Raw genomic sequence first — 19818 nt, forward strand, 5'->3', positions numbered from 1 at the left:
ATGTCACGTGGGTGCATCATTAAAATCATTATGATAATAAAATAATTTTGGCAATTGTTAGGAATTGCTAAAACGTTACTTATGACAATTGCAAAATCAGATGTGTGGAAGATTGAAAGATAAAATTGCATATGTATTCTGAAGGAAGTTCAATTACAAAATAAACTAAGTACGGAATAAAAAAAAAGTACAAGGGCCAAAGTGGCTAATTAAAATCCTTGGGAAGATTATCTTTCATCTTCGAATACTGAGTTTCCCATAAGGACATATGACGTTCGATTAATGCCCGCTGTCTTTTCAACTCTTCAATCTCTGGCTCTAGCTTCTGGGCCGTCTCGAAGTGTCGAATCCCTAACTGCGCCACCTCAGTCAATTATTTCTGATTGATTTGTTGGATTTCTACTTGACGAGATCGGGCATTATTTATCTTCTCTTCGAGGAGTTCAATTTCTTGCTTCCAGGATTTGATATTTGTTTCATAATCTTCATATTCCTGCTGTTTCTTCGAACGTTCAAGCTTAAGAGCGTCAGCCTTTGTTGTTGCATCATTCGCAGCTTTCCAAAAAGAACTATGAGAAGTCACCTTCGTTGTGAGTTGCTCGTCAATATTCCGTTTTCGAAGAAGATTATATTGGAGTTGATCAATCAGAGAGCCCAATAAAACAATCACTTCTGAGACTTCCTCTGAGAAAAGAAGTAAGTCCACCTTCTTCAAAAGGTTGTTTAGACCATAACATTTGGTGAAATCTTTGCTTAGAGCTTCAACCAGGTTGGTTTCAAAGAAATTTTCTCTTATTTGAAGAAGGAGATTAGGAATATCATCCTTGTCATTAGTACCCGCCAGGGCATTAGAAGAAGTTCCAAGTCCAATGGGCGAAACGTTATCAACATTCATCATGGTCTTGAGGAAGCTTACGGGATCAGTTTTTTTGAGCTGCTCCAGCTCTGAAGGAGTAAGTATTGCGAAAGCCTGCTTCGAAGTAGTCTCAGGAGTGACTATAGTTCCGAAGGTTGAAGTTTCATGAAGACCAGGTGTAGGCTGTTTTGAAGTTTCCTCTGTAGCATCTTGCTCAGATATAGTATCTTCGCTGCCAGTTGGTTGCCCGGCTGCATTATCACTATTCGAACATTGAGGGTTCTCCTCCATGTTTTCATCTTGATGAATAGGTGGAGATTCATCATTTGAATGGCTTTCTTCAGCAGGCACAGTTGGAATGATAGTTGCAAGGGGCTGAGTGTCTTCGAGAACTTGAGAAAGCACAGGAGATTTGTGTCGAGAAACACCTGTGTTGAACAGTTAGAATTGATAAAAATGGAAAGTTACAAGAAATTCATCTGTCATTTGAAAAGGCAGATGTAGCAGGGAAAATCTGAGATCGAAGCCATAGGATTGACTCGACTCAATATTTCGTTTGAAATCGCCACCACGCTTTATTGTTTCCAAAAGAAAAGGGAAAAGAACAAAAAACCCAAAGTTTGTTTTTAAAACAAAAAAGAGAACTCAGGTTCGGGTGTTGTTTATACAAGGGGAAGGTTTTAAGCACCCCTCTTTTCTGTGGTACTCCACAGGAACCTTTTTGAAAATCTGTGTCGTGTGTGCTAGAAAAAGGGTTTGTTTTATTTTTAAAATAAGCTCGGCAAGACGTTAAGCCTTGTGCCTACATACCTCCTCGGTGCAATGGAGAAGTCAGAGCTAATGTAGTTCCGCTTAAAAGGGAAAACATTTTTAAAACGAATAAACACTTTGTCGTCGTCGGAGAGAAATACTCAGCCACTGATCTTGAGCATGAGAACAAACGAGTTCTTTGCATCGCAAATGAAAGAAGGGCTCCAACTAGGATAAAATCGACGAGTATGCCACTAGCTCTCTCACGCGGAAAAGATCTCATTATATCAATCAATTTCAAAATCGTGGGGTATAACCACTCGTTCCGACAATTAACAGTGTCTAAACTTTTTGAAGAAAAAGGCCACTAAGGGCAAAAGATATTTTTAAAGAAAAGGTTTCGAAAAGATTGCAAACATAAGAAGGTTTTTTGAAAAAGGGAGAAGATTTTGAAAATTTAAGAATGGGAGGAGATGAAGAGGCTATCCTATTGCGTAAAATAAAAGCTAAGGAAAAGAACGGTCTAACCAAAATAAGAAGGCAACACTTGACATTGTGAGTCAAGGTAGATTTCCCATCCTTTGGACTTATCAATACCAAACCAAAACATTACCACTTGGGGATCCAGAGAAACTTATTATCTTTGCACCACTTTGCATTAAGCACATTATAATTCTGACGAAAATCGGGCAGAGTAACGGCTGTTTTCAGGTAAAATCCTTATCTCAATGCCTTGGACTTAACCATCAAGGACTTTCAAGGAAATACCTGCATACACAAACAGACAATAATCCAATGCCAGACAGACAGAATAACAGCATAGTAACAACGGAATAAGGGTCCAGAGGCACTAAGTCCATAAGTTCGAATCTCCAAAATGCTCGGGATAGTAACCAATAGTCCGAAAGAGAGCCTTATGTGTTTTTTAGATTTTTGTTGATTATTAGTGTTTTAGCATAAAAGTAAAGTATGGTCCAAGTGGACAAAAAGAAAATAGCGGAAACATAAACATAGTGTCCAAATGGACAAAGAGAAAATAGCGAAATGTAAACGTCCAAATGGACAAAGAGAAAATGGCGAAAACATAAATATGATGAAATGATAAAATAAAGCAATAAAGCGAAAAATAAAGAGCGATATAATAAAATGCGGAAATTAAAGTCAATTGTTAGATGTTAAAGATAACCATCTTGAAACTTGTCAAGTATGTTATCAAAGTTAGTAATAAAGATCGATGGTGAGTGAAGGATGTTCTCGGATTTAAATTCAATGGACATTTATCAGAAGCTTGATAAAATCATAGCGACTACACGATAAACCTCCATAAGTCTTAAATCAACCGCATACAATTCTCTTCCATATTTGATCTTTTTATTCGGGACACGAAATGTTGCACTATGTTAAGCAGATCGCCAAGTGATTTATGTAGAAATCACCCTACAACGAGGCCGGTCAACAATCTTTGTGCTAATGCATGCTAGAAAACGATATGTAGATCGTTCTCCGAAAGCAATACCGCACGAAAAGAAAATAGGTAGCGATCTAGTCTTTACGAAGAATCCATAAGAATTCTCAAGGTATCAAAGACTTTCATCGATCAAAATAAAAAGAAATAAAAAGATGGAACCACATTCAAAAGCTCCTTCCATCTCTAAGTTCAATCACTTAATATTGCGGATTCGGATTTTCATCCTATCGACGCCCTAAGTCCATTGACATTAGAGAGGAATTAGGCTTCTAATTTGTGATTCAAAGACAATAAGAAGAATGGAGTAGGAGAAGATTCAATCACAAAACTCTCACCAAATGGATCATCAAGTATTAATTCCAAAGAAAGTTTAAAACAATTTTTTTGGTATTTTTTTTAATATAACATAATAATAAAACTAATACTAATATTTTTTGGTTTTGAAAATTATAATATATATATATATATATATATATATATATATATATATATATATATATATATATATATATATATATATATATATATATATATATATATATATATATATATATATATATATATATATATATATATATATATTTTATATCAATTAAAATAACACTAATAATAAAAACAAAATTATTGAAAACAAAGGAAAGGGGTGTAACTTGAGGAAATTCGCTGGGCTTTTCAAGACTGCAGGCTCAAACAATTTGAATGTCAGCCTGGGAGTGAATGAATCAGGCAGTGGTGTGAAGAGGAAACCGGTTGGGCCTTATAAAAGATTGCAACATCTGAGCCCAAATCACATTGTTACTCTAAAACCCTAACACAAAGTGTCCTTCTTCTCTTTTCAGTCACGGACAAACACATCCACATAACAAAAATAACACGCCTCTTCTCCTCTTCTCCTTTGACCGAGTATTTTCTTTATTTTGTGCATCTCCATGACCGAACCAAACAAACCTCTGTTCCTCTTCTCCGATTCAATCCCCTGTTCTCCTTCTTGAGCTCTCTCCATATCTCTCGCTCAACCAAAATTTCTCCACAGCAGACAAAGTTGAACCAAGATAAGAAGCTTATATGATGGCGAGCGTCGTTGTTGCGGGTTCACGATGAAGATGTCGGTTCGAAGAGATTATTAGGATTTTATGGTGATGTTGTTGTTGCCAGGGCTGAGTTTGAGATGTTCGATTTGAAGTGGTGATGTGATGATTCGGTTTGTACTCTTGAAGGTGAGTTCGATTTTGATGGTTATTTGAAGATGAGTTCGGTTTGAAGGTGATGTAATGATATGAGCAGAAGGTTAGTTTGATGATGATGGAATTATAAGGTTATTCTTCAGAATTTGGAGGTTTGTTGATGATCATTATGGATCGGTTTTGGTGGAGGAATGGCGGTTCGGTGTGAGTTGAAGAGGATGCGAATGAACGTTATGAGGTATGTATCGGTTTCGATTTGGAAATTTGGTATGGTTTGTGTGATGAAGGAAGAGAGTTTGGAGATGGTTGTTTGAGCAAGGTTATGTGAATTGATGATGAAGATTCGAAGGTTTGGATTGTTAGTGAATGGAGAAAGGAAGATTCAATCAAAAAGTTTTGGAGGAGAATTGGAATTTGAATTTGGCAGCATTTCTCTACATTTTTCTCCTCTTTTTTCTGTGAATGAACATCTGGTTTTATAGAGCTGAGAATTTGTGAGATACGTGTGGGAATTTGCTCTGCGCGTGTGAATCAGTGAAGGAGCCGTGAAGGATGGTGAGCTGGCAAGGTGGTGATGAAAACGTGACTGAAGCGAATGAGAAAAATCTGCCTTTGTTCAATTTCCTTTGCTGTGAAGGTGGAAACCGTGACTGATTTTAGTGAGAGGAAAACGTGAACTCCCTTTCTCTTGTGGTCCCACTCAATTTTTGGCTCAAAATGGCTTGGGTCCTCAATATTAGTTTGGACCAAAAAATGATATTGGGCTTTCACTTGACTTCACAAATATGGCTTTAGAACTTGAATTAACAAATATGCACATGGGGCTTTGTACCAAATGAAATCCTCAATTGTCTTGGACTTTTATTATTTGCACCTAAACAAAATAAAAAAGACAAAATAACATGATAATAAAAGAAAATTGATTTTAAATTTTAATAGAAATTCAATTTAAAAACTAAAATCGAATTAATATTAAAATTGTAAAATCATACAAGACACATAAATATTATTAAATGGTAAATGAACAAAACGTGCAAAGAAGAACACATACATATATTTTTCATTTTTTATATGAAATGAGAATAGACATAAAATGCGGGTCAAAAATTGGGGTATGACAGATGCCCCTATTTAAGTTTCTTCGATCTGGAAATACGATGATTGTAAATCTTCGTTTTGACGAGATTGAAGAGACTTAAATATACAAAACACACAATTTTTGACCCTACGATGCCATGCAATGATTATGATTATGAATGCATATGATGATGAAATAAGACACCACTGGGGAAAAAAGGAAATCCACTGGGGAAGACAAATGTCTTGTGGGCAGGACTCCACTAGGGAAAACAAGACTTCATTGGAGAGACGAAATTTTGCTGGGAAAAGAAACTTCGCTGGGGAAAACATTTCGCACCAGAGAGATTAAAGCACCACCTTTCACTGGGGATGAGAAAATATGCATCCTCTTTCACTGAGGATGAGAAAATATGTCACCTTTTACTGGAGAATCAGAATACCAATCTTTCATTACCAGAAAACACACCATCGTTCCACTGATGATATGAATAGAAACGCATCGACGTACCACTGACGATGAAGATATAACAAGATACACCAACGTTCCACTGAAGGTGAGCTACCAAAGTTCCACTGGAGGTAGAAAAGAGACATACCGTCGTACCACTGACGATAAAATATACCAACGTCCCACTGAAGGTATGAATAGAAATACATCGACGTACCACTGACGATGAAGACATAACAAAATACACCAACGTTCCACTGAAGGTGAGCTACCAACGTTCCACTGGAGGTAGAAAAGAGATATACCGTCGTACCATTAATGATAAAATATACCAACGTTCCACTGAAGGTGAGCTACCAACGTTCCACTGGAGGTAGAAAAGAGATATACCGTCGTACCATTGACGATAAAATATACCAACGTTCCACTGAAGGTGAGCTACCAACGTTCCACTGGAGGTAGAAAAGAGATATACCGTCGTACCATTGACGATAAAATATACCAACGTTCCATTGAAGGTATGAAGAGATGCATACATCGACGTACCACTGACGATGAAGATATAACAAAATACACCAACGTTCCACTGAAGGTGAGAGGAGATGCACCGACGTACCACTGACGGTGAAGATATAAAATACACCAACGTTCCACTGAAGGTGACCTACCAACTAAATAGTTGAAGGTAGAAGAAAATTGAATTACCGCCTCAATAGTTGATGATAAGCTACCAACTCAATAGTTGAAGGTAGAAGAAAATTGAATTACCGCCTCAATGGTTGACGATAAACTACCAACTCAATAGTTGAAGGTAGAAGAAAATTGAATTACCGCCTCAATGGTTGACGATAAGCTACCAACTCAATAGTTGAAGGTAGAAAAAAATTGAATCACCGCCTCAATGGTTAACGATAAACTACCAACTCAATAGTTGAAGGTAGAAGGAAATTGAATCACCGCCTCAATGGTTGACGATAAACTACCAACTCAAATAGTTGAAGGTAGAAGAAAATTGAATCACCGCCTCAATGGTTGACGTAAACTACCAACTCAATAGTTGAAGGTAGAAGAAAATTGAATTACCGCCTCAATGGTTGACGATAAGCTACCAACTCAATAGTTGAAGGTAGAAGGAAATTGGATTACCGCCTCAATGGTTGACGATAAGCTACCAACTCAATAGTTGAAGGTAGAAGGAAATTGAATTACCGCCTCAATGGTTGACGATAAGCTACCAACTCAATAGTTAAAGGTAGAAGAAAATTGAATTACCGCCTCAATAGTTGACGATAAACTACCAACTCAATGGTTGAAGGTAGAAGAAAATTGAATTACCGCCTCAATGGTTGACGATAAGCTGCTGAGAACAATAAGTTGCCGCTAAGAATAGGGATCAACTTCTTCTTTAATCAAGGACATGGCTTGAGAAAAGGAACTGGATGCAAACTGTCACTTACACTGAAGCGACTTACCATTTGATGAGCTTCTTCCATTTGGAATCAAGAAGTTCATAAAGACTGAGAGATTATCACTTGCGGTGAAGATAAGATTGATATGTAGAGACACACAAACTTTCTCAAATAAAGAGGCTTCCATTTGTTGTCAACCAAAACATAATGGGGATAACACAAGTTGCTCAAATTCAAAACCTGCCCCTTGCTTTCAAGCACATCACTGCTGGAAAATAAGCCTTTCAATATCTGATAAGAACATCAATCACAAATGAATTTTCCATTGTTGAGGAAAGAAGAATCCTCAATAGGTGCAAAATAAATGCCTTCTCAATCTAGATTCCTCAGCCTAGAGAGGTTCAAAATAGTATTGCAAGAGACCAAAGTTCAACTCCAGGAATAAACTGGATAGAAACGGTCAAAAAAGACTCTATCCAATGAGGAATGAACTCAAATGGGGATTAACTCCATCCTGACAAGTGAGCTGAGGAGGAACACCGAAGCAAAATTCTTCCACGAGGAAAAAACTCAGTGGGGATTATCAATCTCTGCAAGGAATTTACAGATCATCTTCTTCTTATCAAAAAGATTGGACAACACATCAAGCTCTATTATGGGGAATCAGAGAAAATTTCTTTGGAGAAAATCTCCATTCCGAACTTGCAGAGGAACTAAGAAGTTAACATCAAAGCAAACAAGTTAACATGCGGGGGATTTTAGTTCAAAACTCAACACAAGGTGAGAAAGAAAACCCAATAGTCAACCGTTGTCTCAAAACTTCTTGGTAGAGAGTGACATACTCTGGACTAATCATGGCAAAAACCTTTGTACTTCAAGCTAATGAGGTGATCAAGGTAACTTCTGATTCACAACTTGCCCCAGACTACGTGGTCTATGAGAGGAAACTACCTCAAAAAGGTTCATAGAAATCCTTGGCATCATGAAGACTTGGAATAATCTGCCCCAGATCAACAGATTTTTGGAGAGATTTGTCAAATCTCGACGTAGCTGCCCCAGGTTGACTAAACTTGGCACATTCTTTTACTCGACAAAGTCTTCGAGCTTTGCCCCATGATGGTAATCAAACTTGCAAAAGCATTATATTGGGAAAACAACATGCCCCTGGCAATGTTTTAGTTTTCTACTGATGATCAGATGTAAACTTCCTGGATGTCAAACAAATGTTTACAAGCAGAAAAATGTTTATTCTGAGAATGATAATGAAAATGCAACAATTATGTAAGTCTTGAAGTTTCAAAAAGATGTCGCAAAACCTTGTGAATGAATCACTAGTTAAGAGATGACATTGATTTTTGTATGCATATGATACCAACACAAGTTTTCAGCATAACTGATAGGAGTCAGGAACGCTTTCTTGTTTTAAGTATGCTTTCGAAATAAACCCTGCTTCAATTAGGACTTTTGAGGGTTGTAACGTGGCCTGGTTCACGGTTTTCAGAAAAAAGGATTTTTAGGCTTCAAGTTTATTTAGCCCACCCCAACTTCGTGATGTTCTCCAGTCCTATGTTCAGTTAATTCAACATGAGTATTCATCTCTTAAAAGGATTTTGTGCCATTAATGATCCAATGAAGCTTTCTGGGAGTAGTAGTCACCCTTTTGTCTTCATTTTTGTATTCACACGGATTTGTTCTTTGTTGAGGACTTTTGAGGGTAGTCCTTTCTTTTCACTTTTCCCTTTTCACTTTTCACTTTTCACATTTCACTTTTCACTTTTCACTTTTCACTCATTTTTTTTATTTTCCCTAACTTTTGCCTGGACTGATTCTTTTGAATTGGTCGTCCAGCGGGATGCTCTAACTTTTGCCTAAGTCACTTGTTTTCAAGTTTTTGACTTAGCGAGCTTTTTTCTTCTTTCTTTTTTCTTTCCTTTTTATTCTTTTGATTTGAACAAATCGTGTGACATTGACTTTGTCTTGACTTGTTGAGAGGGTTGTGACTGCCTCATTCTTTGGCGGATGGAGGATAACCATTGTGGTTTCACATTTTCCAGCCTTTTGATGCGCGGGGAATAACCATTGTGGTTTCACATAATCCAACCTTTGATGTGGATATGACGTGGTCGACCCTTGGATGCACAATCCTTTTTGAAATATGAACACTCGGTCAAATTAACTGAAGACTACCCTGCCCCAGGTTAAAAATTAGGGTTTTTCGTTCAGAAAAGAAACTCCTACTTCAAGACTCAAAAGGGGTTAACAAGGGATTATCTTCCTTATATCTCCGGTGTTTGGGAATTTGAAACAATGCCTGTACATCATCAGCAGGGTTTTATTCAAAAGCATACAACCAGAAACTTTGCATTATTAGATCATCATCCTCCCTCCAATCTTTGCATAAGCAAGAGTTTGGCAAAAGCAATTGGTATCATAATGCATAAAAAACAAATAAACATGAGTGAAACGAATGGATTACTTCAAGACAAACATTATCATTGCATTAGCATTAACATTAAAAAATAAACAAGTTTCTACATGCAAACAATGCATTGAAAAACAAGAAATATTACAAATGAAAATTAGTAAGAATTCTAAAAACTGAGAAAAATCTCTCCATCAGGACATATGCTGAACGAAACATCTTTCGAACTTCAGGCTACCATCAATAGTGATTCATTCATGCTTTGGCAAAGGATTAAATTGAACAGCAGGACCAACATCTCGGAAAGTCAAAATACCAGCATGGATTAATCTTTGAACTTCAATCTTGAGAGGCCAGCAATCCTCTAAGCCATGTCCAAGAGCATTCTGATGAAAAGCACAAGTAGCGTCGACTTTGTATCACTAAGGGAGTTTCTCGGGAACAGGAGGCGGTGACCTTATTTGAACCAAATTCTTACCAAATCAAAGCAGGGTACAATTCTGTGTAAGTCATGGGGATGGGATCAAAATTCCCCTTTTGAGATTGATTTTACTCGTACGGTGGAGGAGCTCGTTGACGAGTACTCTGCTGATAATCTGGAATTGCATGAATTGAATTGGATACAGGAATGACATAGGGAACATGCTGATGTTGATGATGATTGTTTCCTCCCCTGATTCTTTTCTTTGAAAATTCATTACCAAACTTCTTCACACTACCAGCTAAGTTACCTTCTTCAAGCAAACATTCCTTTTGGACATCCTTTTCTAGAAGCGCATTCATATCCACCTCTTGATAAGTGCTTTATCCATGCTAAAATGACTTATTATAACATAGCACTTATCTTGCTTATTTGACCTATTTCTCACATAAAAACCCCTAATTATTGAATAAACTATTATTGTGCAAGATTACTTGGCTTGGTTTGTTTTTTTGCAGGATTTGGCCTTAAAGCAAAAACCAGAAAACAGAGCATTCGCTGCAGCGAACTATATTTCGCTGTAGCGAACTCCAGGCACTCAAAGGCAAAAATCCAGAAACAGTGCATTCGCTGCACCGAAAGGTAGCGAATGGTAGCGAAGGCCCGATTCGCTGCAGCGAACCATATTTCGCTGTAGCGAATGAAGTCAGAATCAAACTTCCCAGTTTCGCTAGCAGCAAGCAGTAGCGAGGTACATTTGCTGCAGCGAACCATATTTCGCTGTAGCGAACTTTGGCGGTTTCTAGAAGATTTGAATTTCTTAAAGCTGAAGAAAACATTCGTTGTAGCGAAATATCCTTCGCGTAGCAAACTCTGGCGGTCAGAACAAAGACTTAACAATTAAGCAAGGCATTCGCTGCAGCAAACTTCTGTTCGCATAGCGAACTCAGGCGGCCAGAACAGCTATAAAAGGAGCAGAAAATCAGTTCAGAGAGAACATTCACTTTTATCTTGTAATACCTTTGTAATAGTAACAGAAATAGAGGCTTTTAGGGAGAGGGAGCTGGACATACATCGAGAGTCGGGAAATCGTCATTGATGTCGTTCCAACTCGAATCTTCCATTGTTCATCAAGCTACCATGAGTAGCTAAATCCCTCTCTTGTTGGGATTGGTCGTAGTTCACCGAAATAGTATGTATTTTCTTTGATCATGGCATTATATATAATTTATGTTTGAATCATTATTGTTGTTATCTTCGTTTCACTGTTTATTTCATGGATTGAATTAATATTGACAAATACGATTCTAATCTCGATCCAAGATAACAACTATTAAACTCTAAATGCTAGACATAGATTTAGGTTTAATATTCACTTTAAGTATTGAATCTTAATGCTACCGTATTGTTTAGTAGACTGAGAAATCGTCGATTAAACCATAAGGTAAGAAATCTCAACAAACGTTTAGACATGAACTTTGTTGTGAGCAATACGTGATGATAATGAAACAAGCATAGATTGTGTATAACTGATCCAAGATTTGCATATTGAATCGGTGGATGAAAACCAATTCCCAACAAGTCTATCCTATTGAAACTTATCTTTCGTTATTTACGCACTTTTACTTTCCGTAACTTCACACCAAACAAACTTGAAACTTTATGCTTAGAACTATAGAAATTGTTGAACGGTTTTGATATCGCTCCAATCCCTGTGGATACGATAATATAAAATACTTACATTTGACTTGTACTTTCTACAACATCAAATTGGCGTCGTTGCCAGGGATTGGCGTTTAAGATATTAAAACATCGCAATCGTTTCTATACTTTTAAGCTTTGTGCATTTGTTTATATATTGTATATATTTTTCTGTTTGTTGCAACGTTTGCTCAAGTGTTTGGATAGGTGGAAAATTTTCTGTTTATGCTTCGAGGCAAAAGTTCAAAGGAGCAACTTTTTTTTGATCCCGAGATCGAAAGAACAATCCGAAAGAACAAAAGGCAAACGAAGAAACAAAAATCCAAACAGAAAAAGAAAGGAGCATCTACATCAACTTCCTCACCAAATGCATCAAAAGAAACAATGGCTGAAGTTGTTAATGGTCCTTGTGAAAGTAGCTCAAGGCGGTTCGCCCATCTCACCAACAATCCAGCCGCAAGACGAGCTGAGATGAAAACAGGACTGCTGCAAATTATTTATGCTAATCCTTTTGCAGGTTTGGATCATGAAGATCCATACACTTACCTCACCCGATTCTACGAAATAGCTGGTACATTAGGTGCACCAGAGGCTGAAGAGGAAGCTGTCTTCATGAGGTTATTTCCACACTCTTTGATCGGAAAAGCAAAAGATTGGTACCTCGATCAATCAACAGAAACCATGACCAATTGGAATGTGTTTGAGAGAAACTTTCTCAGCAGATTCTTTTCTCACAACCGATTCGTGGATGCAAAGACAGCTATCGCCACATTCACCCAACTTTCAAATGAAACTTTGTGTGAAGCCTGGGAACGCTATAAATCCATGCTACGGAAGTGTCCAAACCACGATTTCGACGACATGTCACAAATCCACATTTTCCGTAATGGATTATTACCTCAACCGAAGCTTTTACTTGACGCAACAGCTGGAGGTTCCTTGATAGCAAAAAGTGCAGCAGAAGCAATTTCAATCATTGATAGGATGGCTCTCACAGATCACCAAGTTCAACACAATCGAGGTACCGTGCAAAAGAAAGCTGGAATTTTGGAATTAGGCACGAATGACGCAATCCTGGCCCAAAATAAACTGCTCACTCAAACTGTGGAAGAATTAACAAAACAATTATCCAAGCTACCTCAACAACTTAAAGAAATGCACGGTTCGTCAAGCACATCACAACAAGTAGCTGTTTGTGAGTTATGCACAGGGGATCACCAAACTGGTTTTTGCCCTCCACTCAATGAAGAAGTGAACTATCTTGGAAATCAACAACAAAGGCAAACTCCATACCAAAATAACCAAGGTTATCCGTACAACAACAACAACACAAGCTATGGCCAAAACAGATCAAATCAATTCCAAAGTTACACGCATTCAGACAAGCTTTCAAAGATAGAGGATACCTTGAATCAATTTATGCAACTGTCCATGGCAAACCAGAAAAACACCGATGCATCAATAAGAAATCTTGAAACGCAAGTTGGACAAATTGCAAAGCAACTAAGTGATCAACAAAGAGGTACGTTCACCGCATCTACTCAAACCAATCCAAAAGAGAATTGCAATTCAATCACAACAATAAAAGTAGAAGTGGTTGAAAATAAAGTTGGGGAGAGTGAAAAAGAAAAGATGGTGGTGATGGAAAATCAAGAAGAAAACAATGAAAAGAAGGATGAAGCAAAGGCGACCGATCCTGGACAAGTTACCTTACCAGTTACCATTGGAAATATCTATTTTGATAATGCTTTAGTTGATCTTGGATCAAGCGTCAATCTTCTTCCATTATCCACCATGAGAAAGATTGAAGATCTTCATTTGAGCCCTACGACAATGAAATTACAACTTGCTGACAAGTCAACCACAAAACCAATTGGCGTGATGAAAGACGTAAAGATCAAATTGGAGAGTTTTCAATGTTCAACTGACTTTGTGGTAATAAGCATGAACGGTAATGAAGACGGCCCTCCAATCTTAGGTCGTCCCTTCATAAAATTGGCAAGAATGATGATTGACGTGGATGAAAGGAAAATGAAGGTAAGGCACAAAGATGGAGAAATCAATTTCACATTGTTTCAACACAAGGAGGATGATTATTCCAAAGATAAAGCTCCTGATGAATTAGGCCTGGAAGCATTAAAAGAAATGGACAAGAAAGAAAAGCCAAAGGATGGTGGCAAGGACATTTTGACGAATTCATACAAACCACCATAAAGCTTACTCGAAATAGGCGTCGAGCTAACGACGTTAAACAAGCACTTGTTGGGAGGTAACCCAACTTTTCATTGCTTTCATTTCCTTTATGCATAATTAATAGATTAGTAGGAAGAAAATGGCATGACATAGCACAAATAAAATTCTGCAGAAAACAGAATTATGCAGAGTTCGCTACGCGAAGCCCTGCTTCGCTGCAGCGAACGCAGCAAGTTCAAAAAAAAATCTTTTCCAATCATGCCATCTTCTTCATTTTGATTTCTGTGTGTTTTCACTTTTGAGCTATAGATGACTTATGACCAATTCATGATGCTTGTTGTCCTCTAACAATGAATTGAAAGAAGAAGCATAGAGTGGAAAATCAATTTCACATAAACCAAAAGAACAAGGTTAAGGACATGAGTTGAAAAGATTGCACTATCCAAGGTACATGTGTAATGCTTTCTTAGAATTTAGCATATACATGACATGAGTAGGCTGCATAAAACCAGTTCATACAAACCTATGCCATGACATGTTTTCATATGAATCACTTAGTTCTAAAACAAGAAAGTGAGGTAACCTTCCATTGTTCACTATATGCTAAGGAGACTGACAAATTCTTGTTTTAACTCGTTTGATTCATGCTTAAATCTTGCATTTATGTTGGCAATCGCAAAGACATAGAAGGGATCAAGGCAATTCTTTGAAATTGAGCATAACTACTAAACCAAATATAGCCTCATTGTCCCTTGTGAGTGAGTGATCTTTTGCAACCCCTTTTGAGCCATATGACAATGAATCTATCATTAATGAACTGAACAATACATTAAGTAAACCACTTAGTGGATATTGTTCTATATCTTTAAAAATCATAAAAAGTTCACATATGATAGATTCTATTTTTCCTTGAATATAACCTTGAAACCATGATATCTTTTGAAAAATCTCAATGAGCATTCAAAGCAAGTAAGGTATTGTTCAATTTGGGGAGAAAAGATAAAAAGACTTTCTTCAAAAGAAAAGAAAAAGATTTGAGAATCAAAAGAAAAGAATAGAAAGTAAGAAAAGAAAAAGAGAAATGAACAACAGAAAAGGAATGTATTCAAAAAGAAAGAAACAAGGAAGGTAGGATGAGTGATATGTGTAGAAGAATGACAATTTATGAATGCTCTTCTAAAAAGAAAAATCAACAACCTTTTTGTTTCCATTATCCCTAGAAATGACACTTCCTTGGTACCTTAAGCCACATTACAACCATGAAAGACCTTAGTGATCTATGTTCTTGCTTATCAACATATCTTGCTTGGATGAAAGTATGAATTGATCTAGATGTTAGCAAAATTTGTCATGTGAGAGATCAACATACCTCATCATTTTCACTTATACAAAAAGTGTGGTAAGTGTGATTCATGATTAACATGTTTAGTGCTTTGGATTGATTGACATGGTTTTTATGTGGAAGACTTGTTTCATGAATATGTCTAAGTACTAAAGGAAGTCATAAAACATTTATCCTTGGATGTTCAAACTTCAAAGAGCCATGTGCCTCCTATACTTCATTGAGAAATTTGGTTAATCATGTGAAGGTGGTTTAGAAACTCTTGCTTTTGTTTTTACTTTGATTGAGGACAAGCAAAGATTCAAGTTGGGGAGAGTTTGATAAGTGCTTTCTCCGTGCTAAAATGACTTATTATAACATAGCACTTATCTTGCTTATTTGACCTATTTCTCACATAAAAACCCCCAATTATTGAATAAACTATTATTGTGCAAGATTACTTGGCTTGGTTTGTTTTTGTGCAGGATTTAGCCTTAAAGCAAAAACCAGAAAACAGAGCATTCGCTGCAGCGAACTATATTTCGCTGTAGCGAACTCCACGCACTCAAAGGCAAAAATCCAGAAACAGTGCATTCGCTGCAGCGAAAGGTAGCGAATGGTAGCGAAGGCCCGATTCGCTGCAGCGAACCATATTTCGCTGTAGCGAATGAAGTCAGAATCAAACTTCCCAGTTTCGCTAGCAGCAAGCAGTAGCGAGGTACATTCGCTGCAGCGAACCATATTTCGCTGTAGCGAACTTTGGCGGTTTCTAGAAGATTTGAATTTCTTAAAGCTGAAGAAAACATTCGCTGTAGCGAAATATCCTTCGCGTAGCGAACTCTGGTGGTTAGAACAAAGACTTAACAATGAAGCAAGGCATTCGCTGCAGCGAACTTCTGTTTGCATAGCGAACTCAGGCGGCCAGAACAGCTATAAAAGGAGCAGAAAATCAGTTCAGAGAGAACATTCACTTTTATCTTGTAATACCTTTCTAATAGTAACAGAAATAGAGGCTTTTAGGGAGAGGGAGCTGGACATACATCGAGAGTCGGGAAATCGTCATTGATGTCGTTCCAACTCGAATCTTCCATTGTTCATCAAGCTACCATGAGTAGCTAAATCCCTCTCTTGTTGGGATTGGTCGTAGTTCACCGAAATAGTATGTATTTTCTTTGATCATGGCATTATATAGAATTTATGTTTGAATCATTATTGTTGTTATCTTCGTTTCACTGTTTATTTCATGGATTGAATTGATATTGACAAATACGATTCTAATCTCGATCCAAGATAACAACTATTAAACTCTAAATGCTAGACATAGATTTAGGTTTAATATTCACTTTAAGTATTGAATCTTAATGCTACCGTATTGTTTAGTAGACTGAGAAATCGTCGATTAAACCATAAGGTAAGAAATCTCAACAAACGTTTAGACATGAACTTTGTTGTGAGCAATACGTGATGATAATGAAACAAGCATAGATTGTGTTTAACTGATCCAAGATTTGCATATTGAATCGGCGGATGAAAACCAATTCCCAACAAGTCTATCCTATTGAAACTTATCTTTCGTTATTTACGCACTTTTACTTTCCGTAACTTCACACCAAACAAACTTGAAACTTTATGCTTAGAACTATAGAAATTGTTGAACGGTTTTGATATCGCTCCAATCCCTGTGGATACGATAATATAAAATACTTACATTTGACTTGTACTTTCTACAACATCACCTCTCCACGGAGTTCACGAATCTCTTGTTTAATGCTTTCCATTTCTTATTAGCACGAGCGTTGTACTGATGATACCAGGAGAAAGGAAATAAGGCTCTGGAAAACTTCTTTAGAAAGCAGGACCAAATGTAGAATGATGCATGCAATGCAGATGATTTGTTTTTTATTATTATTTGAGTTTCAAGGAAATTGAGATATTAACTTGTAAACACTCAACATTGGACTAAATCTTCGATTAAGTTATCATCAAAATCAATCATCCATTTTGGTGGATTAGAGTTTTCACCCCAACAACACCCAAGATCCATTGAGTTTGATGAAACTTATGATGTTTACAAGGAAAGACCTCTAAGTTCCTTGAAAATCAAAAGAAAAAGAGTTTTCATGGATGCATGAATGCATGGTTTATGCATCAACTACAACCAAGAGCACGCAACGTCACATAAGATCATAGTTCAAAGGTTCGACGTCACGAGCATGGAGCCATGGGTCTAACCATCCCAAAAGGTATGATCTAGGGAATTTTCTACCTGCCGATCGGGTTCTACAAAGGTTCCCAGAGTTTTCAATCTTCTATCGGATATTACTAGCACGCACAATTGCTCATGGGCGCCAACAATATGCCTAAAAAGACCTCGTCTGAGCGTAGCATCGCCTGACAACAAGCTCAAATTGGTACTTGACCTTGTTTCTGCGCTACATGGGTTAAAAAGGTTCTAGGCCATTCAGCTTCTACGGACACTCACTATTTAAAGTAATAGCGTTCTTATGATAATTCGTAACAACATCTACTACCTTCCATGAGTCCTCCACTGATTGGGGTTCCACCATATGACGCTCATGTTAAGGATTGCTCCTGACATGCGACTATTGGTCTTACCACCTCCTATCTCAAGTTACTCACCAAAGTCCGGGTTAGAACTTCGTCTCATCACAGAGGAACCATCGAGCACCAAAAAGAAAAAAGAAAATAAACACACAAAGCACACAACAATATATACAAGTAAAACACACAGATAAGCAAAAATAGGCTTAACACACTTAAAACTGGATCCCCAGTGAAGTCGCCATTTTTCCGTAGCAGGGAAAATCTGAGATCGAAGCCATAGGATTGACTCGACTCAATATTTCGTTTGAAATCGCCACCGCGCTTTATTGTTTCCAAAAGAAAAGGGAAAAGAACGAAAAACCCAAATTTTGTTTTTAAAACAAAAAAGAGAACTCAGGTTCGGGTGTTGTTTATACAAGGGGAAGGTTTTAAGCACCCCTCATATCTGTGGTACTCCACAGGAACCTTTTTGAAAATTTGTGTCGTGTGTGCTAGAAAAAGGGTTTGTTTTTTATTTTTAAAATAAGCTCGGCAAGACGTTAAGCCTTGTGCCTACATACCTCCTCAGTGCAATGGAGAAGTCAGAGCTAATGTAGTTCCGCTTAAAAGGGAAAACATTTTTAAAACGAATAAACACTTTGTCGTCGTCGGAGAGAAATACTCAGCCGCTGATCTTGAGCATGAGAACAAACGAGTTCTTTGCATCGCAAATGAAAGAAGGGCTCCAACTCGGATAAAATCGACGAGTATGCCACTAGCTCTCTCACGCGGAAAAGATCTTATTATATCAATCAATTTCAAAATCGTGGGGTATAACCACTCGTTCCGACAATTAACAGTGTCTAAACTTTTTGAAGAAAAAGGCCACTAAGGGAAAAAGATATTTTTAAAGAAAAGGTTTCGAAAAGATTGCAAACATAAGAAGGTTTTTTGAAAAAGGGAGAAGATTTTGAAAATTTAAGAATGGGAGGAGATGAAGAGGCTATCCTATTGCGTAAAATAAAAGCTAAGGAAAAGAACGGTCTAACCAAAATAAGAAGGCAACACTTGACATTGTGAGTCAAGGTAGATTTCCCATCCTTTGGACTTATCAATACCAAACCAAAACATTACCACTTGGGGATCCAGAGAAACTTATTATCTTTGCACCACTTTGCATTAAGCACATTATAATTCTGACGAAAATCGGGCAGAGTAACGGCTGTTTTCAGGTAAAATCCTTATCTCAATGCCTTGGACTTAACCATCAAGGACTTTCAAGGAAATACCTGCATACACAAACAGACAACAATCCAATGCCAGACAGACAGAATAACAGCATAGTAACAACGGAATAAGGGTCCAGAGGCACTAAGTCCATAAGTTCGAATCTCCAAAATGCTCGGGATAGTAACCAATAGTCCGAAAGAGAGCCTTATGTGTTTTTTAGATTTTTGTTGATTATTAGTGTTTTAGCATAAAAGTAAAGTATGGTCCAAGTGGACAAAAAGAAAATAACGGAAACATAAACATAGTGTCCAAATGGACAAAGAGAAAATAGCGGAATGTAAACGTCCAAATGGACAAAGAGAAAACGGCGAAAACATAAATATGATGAAATGATAAAATAAAACAATAAAGCGAAAAATAAAGAGCGATATAATAAAATGCGGAAATTAAAGTCAATTGTTAGATGTTAAAGATAACCATCTTGAAACTTGTCAAGTATGTTATCAAAGTTAGTAATAAAGATCGATGGTGAGTGAAGGATGTTCTCGGATTTAAATTCAATGGACATTTATCAGAAGCTTGATAAAATCATAGCGACTACACGATAAACCTCCATAAGTCTTAAATCAACCGCATACAATTCTCTTCCATATTTGATCTTTTTATTCGGGACACGAAATGTTGCACTATGTTAAGCAGATCGCCAAGTGATTTATGTAGAAATCACCCTACAACGAGGCCGATCAACAATCTTTGTGCTAATGCATGCTAGAAAACGATATGTAGATCGT

At 37.2% G+C, this 19818-nt stretch overlaps 1 protein-coding gene across 1 annotated transcript; it reads left to right on the forward strand.

Moving 5' to 3' along the window:
* Nucleotides 1-12123: 12123 nt before the first annotated feature.
* Nucleotides 12124-13953, forward strand: LOC131597269 (uncharacterized). Its single transcript, XM_058869976.1, has one exon. The coding sequence runs from the start codon at nt 12124-12126 to the stop codon at nt 13951-13953; it is 1830 nt and encodes a 609-aa protein (XP_058725959.1).
* The last annotated feature ends 5865 nt before the right edge of the window (nt 13954-19818 follow it).

The sequence above is a fragment of the Vicia villosa genome, linkage group LG4 (genome assembly GCF_029867415.1).
Source record: "Vicia villosa cultivar HV-30 ecotype Madison, WI linkage group LG4, Vvil1.0, whole genome shotgun sequence".
Lineage (NCBI taxonomy): Eukaryota > Viridiplantae > Streptophyta > Magnoliopsida > Fabales > Fabaceae > Vicia > Vicia villosa.